Genomic DNA, 14886 nt, shown 5'->3' with positions numbered 1-14886 from the left:
GCTAAATATTAGGTTTTCATATGCGTCTCTGTGAATTATTGAACTTTAATTTATGTGCCTAATGGTTAACTATAATTTAAACGAACAATTTTGATCTGACCAAACATGAATTTTTTCATAGTTTTAAACCTACCGATACCCCGCTGACCAAAGATTAAATTCTAAAAAATTCATTTACAATTTCACTAAAACTTAGGTTATATGCTTATAAAATGAAAATTGGCTCTCAGCCTATGTGTCTATTAGGTCTTCGAAGTTAGATGGAATTTTAACTTCCATATAACGGTTCAACAGCTTTTTGTGTTGTCTTATTTTTTCAAATAAGGATGTCCACAGACCCTTTGCCTTAATCAATTCAAATATTTTAAGGGTTTAAAATAAACTTAATACCTTTATAGAGTTAGCAAGAATGATAATTGTAACAAAATAAATTAAAGATTTATTAACAGAATCGATAAACATATGCTGGAACTAAAACTAATTAAAGATTTTCGGATTTCATAACTTATAAATTCCTTTGTAATGTTTAACCAAACTTGAAGAAATAACATAAATTTGGAAAACCACCCAAAGTTGGTTCTATTACTTAGGATTGGTTCCCTTTATACATTTATTACCTTGGGATATGCCAAAGATAAGTTTACGATAAGTACGATATATACAAGCCATTTATGTATTGTATACATCGTAACTAGAAGGGTTAACAACAAAGGAAAGCACTACAAAAAAATGGATGTCACCTAGTTTTTATCAATATTCCCAATAAGTTCTCCTGGAAACACAATTCAGCGCACTGCTGGAAATCAAACCCTCGTTTACGAGCGATTTCGAGGGAAATCTGAACCTGATCACATTAGAGAATCGCGTATTGACTTCTGCGGCAGACAGAACATACGTGCTTTGGATGTGCGATCCAAGGAAACAGAGCACTTAACTACGCTAAAAGAGATTAAATTTTTTTAAACCCCACCAAGCACGTTGACGACTCTTATTCAAATTAAGTGAGGCCGTGTCGTTTCTGAGTTTTGAGAAAGAATACGTACGCTCTGCAGTGGCGTAGAAATATTGATGAGTAGCTTTTATATTTGATGCTATGGCATGTTTAAAAAAAAACAAATAAATGGCTGTAATAGTTTGTTCACTTAACGTAATGAAAATAATCTTTAAAGTAAATATAATCGTTTTTATGGGAAATATGTTGATGTTACATTTTCCCTGACATCATATCCAAGATGTTCACCGTTAAAATAATTGTGTTTTATTCCTATAACAAGGTATTTTAACGTGGCTGGTCTAAACTTGTTTATGGCAAGAGGTTTAAATTTAGATATTTTACATTTCAAGGCAGCTTAAAAGAGAGTAAAATTATTAATTTTAATATTTCATGGTAGAAAGGTTTAACATATGAGACTGCATTTAATCTAAAAAATGGGACCGTTTTAAAAGTTTTTTTAATGGGTAACTTTTTGCTCTGTGAAAGTTTGTTAAATTTAGACTTTTGAATTTTGAGTCAGATCTCCAAAACGAATTTGTATCTTATATAATATTACAAGTGAAATTTTACTAAACTTGACTCGTCTGAAATAAAAATACATATATAAATTGTATAAATTAATAAAATATACTGCTGTCTTGTTTTTTGCGTATCAAACGGGAATGAATAATATGAGAATGAAAAAATGTATAAGGTTACGAACCATTGCCATCACCATAACTTACAAAAACTAGAACACTGTTTTCGAGGATTAGAATCTCATGATCTGTCGTCAAAAATCCATAACCACGCACAGATTACAAAATATGAAATAAATATGTGGCGACGAGCATTTTAAATAAAGGTTAAATTTTTGTGATGTTTCTCAGCATTAGTCTTTAATTTTTTTCACACCAGATCTGAAATAGTACCACCCTTCAGTCATCCATTAGAAATAGCAATCTTTGAATAAAGAATGAATTATAAAATTTAGATAAACTTTATTCCAGTGATACTTTAGAAACATTTTTGTTGTCATATTGTTAGTTAAACACCATTTCTTACGATAAATGAGTTTCCGTTGTCAACTAAAATCGGGGCAAATTTCCAAATTCCGGTTTGCTTTGGTTCACAAATATACACAGAATCACACAATAACTCAAACACCCGCAACTGTGCAAACTCATTTTCAAACAAAACATTTGTTTACTTTCGCTTTACGAATTTTTTAGTTTCGCTGACACATCAAATTATAGTTTCTTCTGTTCACTAATTTGTACAAGGAAGAATATAAAATCTTGAATATGTTGGTTGGTTCGTGGCACACAGTACACAAGTTTACTGGCGCAAGCCAGGGGTAGAGTATTGATCACTTAGTTCCAAGTTCAGCAAAGTTACGAGGCAAAATGCAGCTCTACCTGATGATATAGCTTTACCAGCCAACTGGATTATTGATTTTAAGTAAAGCGCCATGGAAGGTGAGAAAAGTAGCTCTCTGCTGACTCTAAAGATTAATTTGTCTGTTTTGTTTTACACCATTTTACATCTTTCTAAACTAAAATTACTCAATCCTAAAAACGGTGAAGGTATAGAATAAAAACGAGATTGTGTTTTTGGTGTATATTAATTTTACGCCACACAGTATACAAGTTCACTGGTAAAAGCCAGGGGTAGAGTATTGTTCACTTAGTTCCAAAGTTCAGCAAAGTTGCGAGGCAAAATGCAGCTCCACCGGTGATATACCAGCCAACTGGATTATTTACTTTAAATAACAATGCCTTGGATGTAAGAAAATTAGCTCTCTGCCGACACTACAGATTAATGTGTCTGTTTTGTTTCACACCGTTTTACGTCTTTGTAAACTAAAATTACTCAATCCTAAAAATGGTGAAAGAAGAAAATATAAACGAGAGTGTCTTGGTTAGTCTATGTTACTTTTAAGCAACACAGTATACGAGTTTGCTGGCGCAAGCCAGGGGTAGTGTATTGATCACTTAGTTCCAAAGTTCATCAAAGTTGCGAGACAAAATACATGTCTACCTGGTTATATAGTTTTACCAGCCAACTGGATTATTGACTATAGCTAACAACGCCTTGGAAGGTTGGAAAAGTAACTCTCTACCGACACTAAAGATTAATGTGTCTGTTTTGTTTCGCGCCGTTTTACATCATCGTAATTGAAATTACTAAACACTAAAAAATGGCGAAGGAAGAAAATAAAAACGAGAATGTCTTGGTTGGTCTATGTTACTTTTAAGCAACACAGTATACAAGTTTGCTGGCGCAAGCCAGGGATAGAGTATTGATCACTTAGTTCCAAGTTCAGCAAAGTTGCGAGACAAAATGCAGCTCTACCTGGTGATATAGCTGTACCAGCCAACTGGATTATTGACTTTAACTAACGCGCCCTGGAAGGTGAGAAAAGCAGCTCTCTACCGACACTAAAGATTAATGTGTCTGTTTTGTTTCACGCCGTTTTACGTCATCGTAAATGGAAATTACTTAACCATCAAAGAAATGTTGGATAAATAGAGTAATATAATTAGTGTTAAACTGGTACATTATTAACGTAGTAATATAAAATTTATTATAGTATTGTGTTTAAATGTTATTATTTACCAACGATCAGTCAATTCAAGTCCATTAGAGCGTTCTATTTGACCATTTTTCTGAATTTATTTAACTGGGATTATATACTACGGGAATTTAATTTATTGTTATTATTGTTTATTAATAAGTTTATTAATTTTAATTACTTTAATTTTTTACTTTACTACGGCAAGTGTTTAATTAATATGGTTATTTGCTTGTATAACATATGCAGTTCTAAATATTATACAATGTTTTATACAATATTATATAATATTATACAAATATTAATGTTGGGTCTTTACAAAGCACTCAGTGAAGCAAGGACCCCAATTTCAGTTATTAGCCTATTCAATTACTTCATATAAAAAATGCAAACAAAATAAATTCAGTTTACTTTGTATATTTTTCGAATTTGTCCCTACTGTCAACTAAATTTATTTCGTGTTGAAATATGGAAAATGTTGCTCACTGTTTGGTAACTAATAATGTAATTTGGTGGGTAGAATTGTTACCTTGATTGGCACACAAAGCATGGTTTCTATTAACACCTGGCTGCTACAATTACAAACCGAGCGTAACTATTACACTGACCTGTGAAGTGGAAGGCGTATGGGGTGGGGAGGGGGGTAACAGCTTTGTTATTGCTTCGCTGACCACTGATCCAAAGGGTTCAGTCTAAGAGCGCATTATTCCGGCATTAGGTGAACTATTGATCATTAACAATCTATTGAAAGCACTACATTCTATAACATTTATGTCTAAAACCTCCTTGTTTAAATTACCTAAATTAATTGTAATTCAATTATGCTATTGTGAATACAGAAAACAGTGCTAGTATTTATGTCGTGGGTTGCCAAAACTCCTGTGTTTTCTCACACATTTATCTTACTGGTTGGGGACAAAACACCATAACAATGCATTTTTAATGTATATTTTTGTTTAGGAGAGGCCTTTAAGACTTATTCTGCCCATCCTCGTGGGCCTCTGTTCTGTGAGAGAATCATATTAAACGTAATAAAGAGGACAGTCCATACAGTACAAGATCGATTTGTACATTTATGTAAATTTCCATGATCATATGTAGGGTGTAAGCCTAATCTATCTCCAATAACCCAGGTTTAAAGTTCAACTTCTTAGATAGTGTGGCCATCGGTGATTCAAATGAAAATCTTGAAAACATAATGTCTGGAAGTATTAATCCTTGCAGTATTAATCACTAAATAAAATTGATGCTGAGTGTTTTTAATATAATGTATCAGATTAGTGATAAATGGCATCCTAACTTTTTCCATTACAAATGTATACACAGTTTTACTTGAAACTCAAAAAATTTAGCAAACTTCGATGTGCTTCTTCCTCCATACAACATAGCTTTAAAGAAAATTACTTTTAAGGTCTTTCATAACCATTGCTAATTTCCCACACAACGCTCACTTCTACCTCAATTTACATCGGAAAGTGCCTGTTTTCCTAGAAATTTATTCATTTTATCCATGTGCCTCCTTTACGAAAAAACCTAAACATTGACATATTGCTTTTCATCATTCAAATTTACACACTCTTCTTATTAAGTAGTTTGGAATAGTTATGATTTGTAAAATCCTTTGAAAAAATTGCACTGTATCTATATTTTGGTCCCTTATAGTACGGTATAAATATAACAACACACAAAAACAACACAAAATTGATTAATTAATTATGTAAATAGCTAAACCAATAAAATAAAACATTAATCGCTGATTACAGGTGGATCCACTGGACGCTGGGACTGATAACGGGTTCACATTTACCGCTCCGAACTGGGCAACCTCTCCTCAGGGAGTCATTTACAGGATCACCAGCCGATATCCTTCGCATCCTGCAGGATCCTTTTACTATCCATACCTCAAGCGACTTCCTCCCATAGCCACTTTCCAGTTCATTAAGGTGAGTTTAACTAGCAGTATGAATAAACACATGGATTATAGAGGTGAAGCTGTGCAAGTAACAAGACGTGACGTTGAGATTACATCAAATTTACATTTTCACTTCTACTGATTACATAAGCTGACTGTGATCCACATACCGGTATCACACAACGGCACCCTAAGTGTTAATTTGTTTACTATTACTATGTTAACCTTTACTGCTTCAATTAATAGTGAATTAATGTATCCGTAATGACGTAACTGTTTTCAATCACTGTAAATGAAGAAGGTCTCATATGAGTTTTGTATCTCAATAGATACATAGTATATAGCGTTCACTTACAAAAGTTATTGGCTAAAATATACATTTTATAATTCCATAATTCGTATAATCTCTAGATACAATATACTAACACTAGACCAGGCTCTACATCTTGGTCCAGTTAAACTATTTTATTGTTGTACCGTTTAATCAATATCTTCTTCTAGTGCTACACGAAGGAAAAGCCAGTTGTTATTGACGACCCTGAGATACCTCAGTTATTGAAAAGAACCATGCTCTGCACCTTAGCCTGGTTAATTTTATTTAGTGTTGTCCCATTCAATCAATATCTTCTTCTAGTGCTACACAAAAGGACAGCCATAAGTAAATATTTTGTTACTGAGGACCCTATAATACCTCAGTTATTGTTGTCACATTCAATCAATATCTTTGTCTAGCGCTATACAGTGGAAAATATAGTTGTTATTGAGGGCCCTGAGATACCTCAGTTATTGAAGAGGAAATAGTATACAAATAAGTTGTAGAGACGCAAAAAATATTATTAACTCTAAACGAGTATTTTTGCTTGATTTTAGTGATTTCATACGTTTTTCAGAAACATATTGTATTAATTTCAAGATATGTTCTGATATTGGGCGTATTAAAACTGAAAATTGGGTACATATTTAATTCTTTTGAAAAGTGATGATTATTATTTATGGACCAATAATTATAAACATGTAAGCGTGAAACTGACACTTTTGGTCTACTATTCTACATTGTGTAGCAGCACCAACATCTGTCCTACTTCAAAAACATATCAAAATGGATTATAGTGGTGTTAAAAAATTGAACGACAATCATTATAGCCAGTACAACACCAACGTCTTTTGAGATGAAAGTAAAGTCTCTTATCCTCCCTCCTGCTTGTATTCGAAAATAAAGATTGGCCAAGAATGGAACTAAATTTTTTGCCTAGGCATGCGTGAGAACTTACATTTTCTTTCTTCCCAATTATCTCAGTACCTGGTTTTTGAGTGAGTAAATCGATATAGTAATACACCAGGACTTCTGTTTTTTATATTACCTTTGTGGATGTGGAAGTTTAAAAAAAAATAGTGAATTATTTTTAACACCCCTCCGTATGTGTAACACTTGTAATCGAAGACCTCCGTTAGCATGTAAACGGCAGAATTTATATAATTTTTATTCCCTTTATAGATATGGAAGTCTAAAATACAAAGGCAAACTATAAGATCTCCCACGAATTTGTGACACTTGTAACTGAAGATTTCCGGTTGCAGACGAGGGAGTACGAGCTGAACGAGGTGTTCCACCATTCCGAGGATGACAAGCGGTACGACCTGGTGAACCTGGACCAGAGCAACACCATCAGCGTAATCAACAGCAACAACGACATCCAACTGGAGATGGAAGCGGAGAGGCGCGAGCAGGAGATGAGGCTTCAGCAGCAACTGGCAACCAAGTGAGTAGGCCTTGGACATATGCTTGTCACTTTGAAATTTTCAATATTTTCCCATTAGTATACGTATATATATATATATATATATATATATATATTTTATATTAGTTTTACGTAGATACACTACGTAATAATATAAGATGACTATATTAACAATAATGACATAAAACTATTTCTTTTACAAAAGTACATCTGTCTTTTATTTGAATTTATGTAAATTTGTGATTTAATGAATTGGGTAAAGGTTTTTCGAATTCAGCCTAGTTCATCGCCATACTTTTACTTTACGAGAAATTATCTTTCGTTATTGTACTACACAGCTTTCACAACAAGAATTCGTGGAAATATACTTTAGCATCGTAATTATCTGTTCATGACAACATGTAAATCAAACTAGTTACAAAACTAATTGTAACTTTCAAAGTTCACTTCAATTAATTGCCTCATCTTATCTCCCTTCACAATCTAAGCGTAGAATTGATTTAACTCATTTTATCGCCGTAGAAAGAAAATCCCATCCCATACAATGCATAACTATACAGTTTGATGGAGGGACATTTCAAAATAATTTTTTTATCTATATATCAGATACTTTCATATAATTTTAATAAAAGGTTATCCTATTTTTTATAACGTAATTAAAGTGTCAGTGACATTCTAATTATAAATTATAATCATATATTTTAAATCCCCAAATTAACTTACTTGTTAAGGAATTGGCCTTGTTTATATCAGTTTTTTAAATCGACCTTTACATTATGAATTTAAAAATTTGTTAAGAAAATAAAAAAATTCTCTCTGTAATTTAGCAGTAAGAGAAAAACATAATGTATTGGCTTTTAATATATAGTCGAGGAGGAGATTAAAATATTTTAATGTTATCCTTTGTAATAAGATGCTAATATTATTCTTAGTAAGTATATAAATCCTATCTAATCTTATAAAAGAGTTGGACGATTAAAATAGTTCCTATCTCTGTGGATCATGATTACACGTTGCATTACCGTTACAAGTACTTATATCTCCTATAACGGTACTGAATTCGGCCTTGCAGTACAAGACAGTCCTATCTTGTACTTTAATTTTATCACAATTAATATGGAATGAATATTTAATTAAAACGGTTACAGAATTGATAAATAGGTTTTAAGAATAAAATAAAAATCATTTCCAAGCTTTAAAATGTTTTGATTAGTACCAAATTTACTTAGTGCCAAAAACTCGTGTAAATATTAAAAAATCTGATTTTACTGTCCTAGAAACTCACACGTTATAAAACTTACCTGTAATTGCTTAGAAGGGAAACATCAATACTATACAAAATGTAATACTAAATTTTTATTTTTCACCATAGAAGTACAATTGCTCGAACGAACGCCCTCATCAGACACGCTAGAAAGAACCGAAGGAGGGGTTTAAGGAGAAGGCAGAGGTAGTGTAAGTGTGAGCATTGCATTGACTTTGACAACTACGCCATCCACTAATCCTTTTGTGTGGTTTGTAGCTTTACTAAACGAAACACAAGTACTCACCCCAAAGACACTGTTTGGAGTCATTTAAATGTAACCCTTTAACCCGTTGCAATTAAGTCAAATAAACGTGTTTTTGCAGTTTTGTTGATTTATCGTAATGTGGTTAAATTTATTTAGTACTAAGCTATTTGTTGTTTGGTTGTATGCTTTTTCTAATACATTAAATACACTTATTCTAATCGACTTCTTAACAACTAATAAGGCACTGTTAAGAATGGTTTCCTGGTTGTTTTATATGTGCCCACTATACCTAAATTTGGTAAAGTTTAAACTAATCTCTATATTTAAAAGCCTCACTCATTCACTCACTCACTCATCACTAATTATTCAACTTCCCGAAGTACTTTAAAAAAAATCAAAGACTCAAAGCATTTTAATAAAGATCAAACATCTATAGGGATTAAAATGATATTATGAAAACCTTTAGAAGAACTATCATTTGTGTTTTAACTTCTCAATGATCTAAAAATAATTTGACAGAATATGCCTCATGCCTTAATTGACGAACATAAGTATTTCCATGAAGATCAACCATTCATAGCAACTTTATGGGGCTCCAACACCTACGTTTATGTTTTTAAAATTTTAAACTTTCACAGTGTCCAGAAAAAGAACGCGTGGTTGGTGTAGCCGTGCACCACATCTCCATAGCAACACTACGAACTTTTTAAGTTTCTCACCTTAATCTGATACACTCGAAAGTTGTCATGATCATGGAACTGGGTCAGATAAAAATCAACCTTCCCGTGTTTTCTTAGGTATCTAATCAGCCTGACCGTCCAACGCCCTTTGCTCTCCAGCAGCCGTCGTTCCTTCCAGTCTCTCAAGCTTAGGTGTATATTTCCCCTCGTATACCCACTTTCTGTCGAAAACTAGAGACATAAACAATATGTACGTATTGATCATTGTAAAAGAACTAGATAAAAATGTTCAAAGTCTAAACTTTAAGTGATGATGGTCAGATAACGTAATGTTTATTTATAATAATAATAATTTATCTACGTAAAGGTTTTAAGTTTGTCAAGCTAAGAAAAATGTGAGAATAAATTTCAATACTGTTTCATTTTTTTACCAGTTTTATACCCTCCTATTTCGAGCTCCACCAAAACTGACGCGCTTAACGATCAGATATCTTTTTTAGGAGAATCAAGAAGTAAAAACAGTTTGTACTGCTGGGTAGTGTTTAATGTATACGGAAACTTATTTTTGTTTCTACAGTTTAAGTTTCATACTTGGATTATTTTTAATTCGACTTCTCTTTGTATTAATAGACAAAACATATCCGTATAAAATTTGATGAATTATCATGTGGAGAATTAGATTGAAGATTGCATTCATGTTATGAGCTTGAACAAATAGACATTATATTTTATTTTTTGAATGAAATATAAGATCGATCTGTGTCAGAAATCTGTTTTAAGGAACAAAAAGGAGCCTTACTCTATGTCCACTAAGGGAAAATATCGATTTGTGGACCCCCCAAAATGTTTTTCTTGGCTACGTTCTTGGTTGTATTATTTCCGTTTTATCTTTTTAACAGTTGTTCCGTTTGTTATACCAACATAATGTATCAGTGCTACTGTACTCCAGGTTGCCCTTCGTCACACTGACACCACCCCCGCCTCTCGCTCTGGCTCCAGGAGTCATACCGTCTGGGGACAAGGGCGCTCTGCTCAACAGCATCGTCCAGACTTACCATGACAAGGAATCTCACAAGCCGAGAAAGAGCCGCAAATACAGTGAGTGGGATGTCTTCAAGCATGGTTTGTTTTTGTTTGTGTTTTATTTTTCTTGATTTAATCGTTCTAGTTTTATGATTTCATTCAACCTCTTTCCCAAAAAGGTTCATGGTTCAAATCTAAAGGTACATTTAAGGCAGGTAGATTGTTTCAATTCGTTTTATTGCGGAAATTGTAAAAAATCTATATTTTCCAACTAAGCTACTCGTTATTCCAAATATAGTTAATAATTCACAAAAACATAATATACATATCGGATAACGAGTGCTTCAAAATCTCTGAAAACCAGTACTCTTTCCACTTATTTGACTACAAGTTGCACTAAACATTCATATGTCACATTTTGAGACGTAATCGCTGTTTATATTGCCAAACAGCTTAAGAAATATAATATAGTGTAACTTTTCGTGAAAAATCCACCCTATCCGATTTATAGCCTACACCGTAAACAGAAAAAGTACTAAGTTTCTAGTTGAGTTTCTGATTTTTTGGCTCTCAAAAGTTAAGGTAAATGATTTTTAATCTGCAATCTTAAATTAATATCACTCTAATTCAGAAATACAACTTCGTTAAATTTTGTTGTACGTAAGGCCTATATATTTTCCACAGCTACCGGCCTAGACATATACAGAAATGACCCGAGGAAGGTTCAAGTGGAAGATATAAAGCAGCCAGAAGTGAAATTTTCTTCTGGGGATTGTTTTAAAATACTTAGAGATACTATACTAGCCGTTGAGCTGAGCTGCCATGAACACACGGACTTTCTGTTAATTCCTACCTTGGCTGGATTTTGTTCGCATATTTCACAGATGCAATTGCGTTATTTATTTATTTTTTTTTTATTTTGAGTTTCAAGTATATTTAAGTCTTTAATCTACAAATATGTATTTACCTGAAGACGTGGGTGGATTCCAGTCCTCGAAACGTTGAGTGTCTTTAACTGTAACACTTAAGATGGCAAATGCGTATTATCTTATTTCTTAAAATTATCAATTACCAATCTACTTTAGAACTATTGTAGTGTTTAATATTTCAAACTAACAAAAGTATGCAGTAGATACAGTTAGAACTATTTCTCGTTATTTGAAAAAGATACTAATTGAATATTGTTTCCAGGGGGCTCGAGGGACTGCAGAGTGGGCGAGTGGGGGGAGTGGGGTGCTTGCAGCAAGACCTGTGGGGTGGGGGAGATGGCGCGACGCCGAGAGGTGGTGAAGCACGCGCGTCGCGGCGGCAAGCTATGTCCACCCCTGCTGGAGACGAAATGGTGCGGCACTGGAAACTCTCTGGACTGCGGGTCTCACCCCTTCTGGTAGATCTACAGTCAGGACTCGACTCTGTTTCCAGACGCGGGATGTACCTCCGCGCCCGCGACGCCGCGACGCCGGCCTCACACCGCTGTGAATAGTTGCTATGTACCTATACCGCTCCAGGCGCCGGGACGGTGCGTCGCCCACTGCCACGCTCATTCCTTAGGTTAACCCCTGACAAGACAAGTTTTCTACGTTTTTAGTAGTAAAAAGGCGTTTACAGTGTACAATGGAAAAGTATGATTCTAATAAAACTGTAGTGTCCAAAGTACAGTACACCGCGTACAAGCACTAATTATACGTATCAATAAAATACCACAAACTCCATAAAAATCTAGATTTTGTAAAAAAACACGATTGTTAAAAATATTTAACCAACTCTGATACACGTTTTCAGGTACTACTAACATGTTTTGTAAATGCAGTAATCATTGATTGAAACAGTTCGTGTATAAGTTTTGTTCGACTATAAAGCGATTATCATACGTATTGTGTAATGGTAAAAAGTTAAATTATATTTAGATTTAGGTAAAACTGTACATATGATGTTATTGTAGGTGGTTTTTCTCCCACCATTATTGTATTTGATATTTTTAAGAGCAAATCAAGATCTATTTTGGTAATAAAACACATTTCTACATCCTTATGTAAATACTTGTTTACCTCTACGTGTATGTTTCACCAAAACCGGGGTTCTTTGCTCCATTACTTATTCTTACTAAGATGGCTTCTCTAAAATATAATCCAGTAAGTGACCCGTTATTAATTCATATCACAAGAGTCTTTCAATGACCGCATTTATATTTTAATTACTAATTTAATATTTCAAATAATTGTTTTCTTAAACTTAAAAAAATTTCTTTCAGTAAAAATTTAGAGAGACCATTTTTAAAATAATAAAAATATACTGTGTTCATGTATATCGACGGTGTTGAATTTTTAGAGTCCTTTAGTAATATTTTTTTCACTATACCTAATATTTAACATTCTCTTCTTATAAACTAAAACATGAGTGTTACATCAGATAATTTAAACATAAATAGTAATGTCAAAATAAATGGTAGCTTCATTGAACAATTTAACAAGCAAAGTATCATTTACAAAGTCGATTCATCAAAATGTTTTGTACTTTTTTCAGGAATTTATCAAACAATTCTACATCAATTCGTTAGAAGTAATGTTGTGGTTTAAATGAAATGATTATCTTTACCATATATTCGTGTTACACGAGATTGTAATAAATTTTGCGATATACAACCCTTTAAAATATTTTAGACACCTCATAAGCATTGTGTAACAAAATATTTTAGGCAATTATTACAAAACTAAAATTTCATAATTCCGAACACAGTATTAATAATGTTACTATGTTGTGTACTTTTTAGTTTTAAAGTCTTGAAGGGACTAAAAACGAACGTATAAAGTTGTTTATGACTTTAAGAGAAGAAGCCTTATAATTTTTCCTTTCAAACGACTCATTTAACTTTGTTGATAGCCTTGTGAAATAAATACACTGTTGATTGTTTAATGATGTAGGTCTATTTGATCAGTGTACCTCTTCGTTTAACGATGTTATATGAGACATGTTGTACATTGGGCGGAAATACTACACCGAAATCATTTAATATCTTCAAAACATGTACATAGATACTTAGTAGTTTAGTTTTAAATTACTGTATTTAATGCTAGTCGATGATAGATAGATCATTTTTGTAACTAAATAAAGATGAAAATATGTGACAATCTTCTGTCTAGTACTTATTTTTGGAATCCTTCAATCGAAAGTAATGTCTTCCTCTATTCAATGTTCTCTTGAAATTTTATTGTGTTATAAATGACTATTTTTTTGTCTCATAATTTAAACCTAAACATTACATGGAAAGCCATTTTGGATTTGTTATTGTAAGAAAAATTAAAAAATCTCAAACACTTTAAAGGCCTTTGTTTCAGGGAGATGTCAACAGATTCCACAAAGATTAAATAAATGCTCAAGCATCTAAGCTCTTTTTAGATTTTTAACGTGTTATTTGTTTGTTATAAAAACAGTGCAAACCTTTAGTGATTAATCGTTGAAATTTAAAAAAGTATACATTTTGAAAGAAAGGTCAAAAAGTTTTTGGACGTACATTGATAATTTAAAAAGTACGCATCCCATATTTCCGACAAAAAAAGGGCGTAACAGTTTTTTAAACATAGCTATTATGTAGCTGAAATTAATATGGTTATCAATACACTCGAATTTTTTAGAAAACATGGTAAATACAAGTACAGAAACAAAAGCATAAACGCAATGTGCTTCAATTATCTTTAATAAAGTTACACATATTTAAGAACAGCCTGTACTTATTGCTATCATAATGTAAGCCCTGTGCGAGCAATTCAAACCTCATACTATTTTAAGTTTTTAGTTTTGGTCGTAGAACTACTGGAGTGCTTCATTTTAAAGACACGCCTAACGCTTATTTCTTTAACATTGCTATTAATTATTCAGAAACAAAGAAAGTTTTATCTATTTCATCGTTTAATTACTAAAGACGTATTAGCTTTACAAGATAACCTCAAACTTGTTTCATTGCGTTATAATTATATTTTTGAAATGAAACAAATTTCATGGTTCTGCTATTAGAAAACGCATAATTGTTGTGTATTGCTTTAAGAATTAAAACTCAAGTAATTGGAAGTTTACTTACATTAAAATCGAATGGAAAACTGCACAGTAGCAGATGATAAAATCTTTGTTTGAAATTGGAAAATATGAACTCACAATAAAAATTACTCTTATTGACAAGATTGCTCAAAATGTACAATAAACGCCTATGGTGATTTCTGAGTACAATCTAACTTTCGACACTTACAAACCCCAGATAATGGAAACAGATGCTCGTGTAGCAAGGACACGATAACCAGAAAACGATCAAAAATGAAAAAGTTATTCTAATATCACGGCGAATGGTAAATATTAGCGTGGTGGTTCATCTTGAATTCTGATAAAATAGCATACAAATTGATTATTTTCTCAAAACTGCTCAGTGTAGTGGTTAGTGATTAGTGATTGTAGTAATTATATTTGACAAGTCGAATTGTCATT

The 14886-nt window shown here is 32.7% G+C and overlaps 1 protein-coding gene across 3 annotated transcripts in view; it reads left to right on the top strand.

Moving 5' to 3' along the window:
• LOC124353095 (spondin-2) overlaps positions 1-13543 on the top strand; it is an 83249-nt gene extending 69706 nt beyond the window's left edge. Inside the window, exons 4-8 of one of the 3 annotated variants that reach the window (XM_046802917.1) lie at positions 5312-5491; positions 7039-7220; positions 8572-8649; positions 10340-10488; positions 11605-13543. In XM_046802917.1, coding sequence (XP_046658873.1) covers positions 5312-5491; positions 7039-7220; positions 8572-8649; positions 10340-10488; positions 11605-11804 — 789 coding nt within the window. In that variant the 3' untranslated portion in view covers positions 11805-13543. Of the gene's footprint in view, positions 1-5311; positions 5492-7038; positions 7221-8571; positions 8650-10339; positions 10513-11604 lie in introns of all 3 variants that reach the window. The other 2 variants (XM_046802916.1, XM_046802918.1) reach the window with 2 other exon arrangements.
• The last annotated feature ends 1343 nt before the right edge of the window (positions 13544-14886 follow it).

Source organism: Homalodisca vitripennis, chromosome 1, assembly GCF_021130785.1.
Source record: "Homalodisca vitripennis isolate AUS2020 chromosome 1, UT_GWSS_2.1, whole genome shotgun sequence".
In the NCBI taxonomy this organism is placed as follows: domain Eukaryota; kingdom Metazoa; phylum Arthropoda; class Insecta; order Hemiptera; family Cicadellidae; genus Homalodisca; species Homalodisca vitripennis.
Note: the sequence above shows the minus strand (reverse complement) of the source record. Positions and strands in the feature narration are given on the sequence as shown.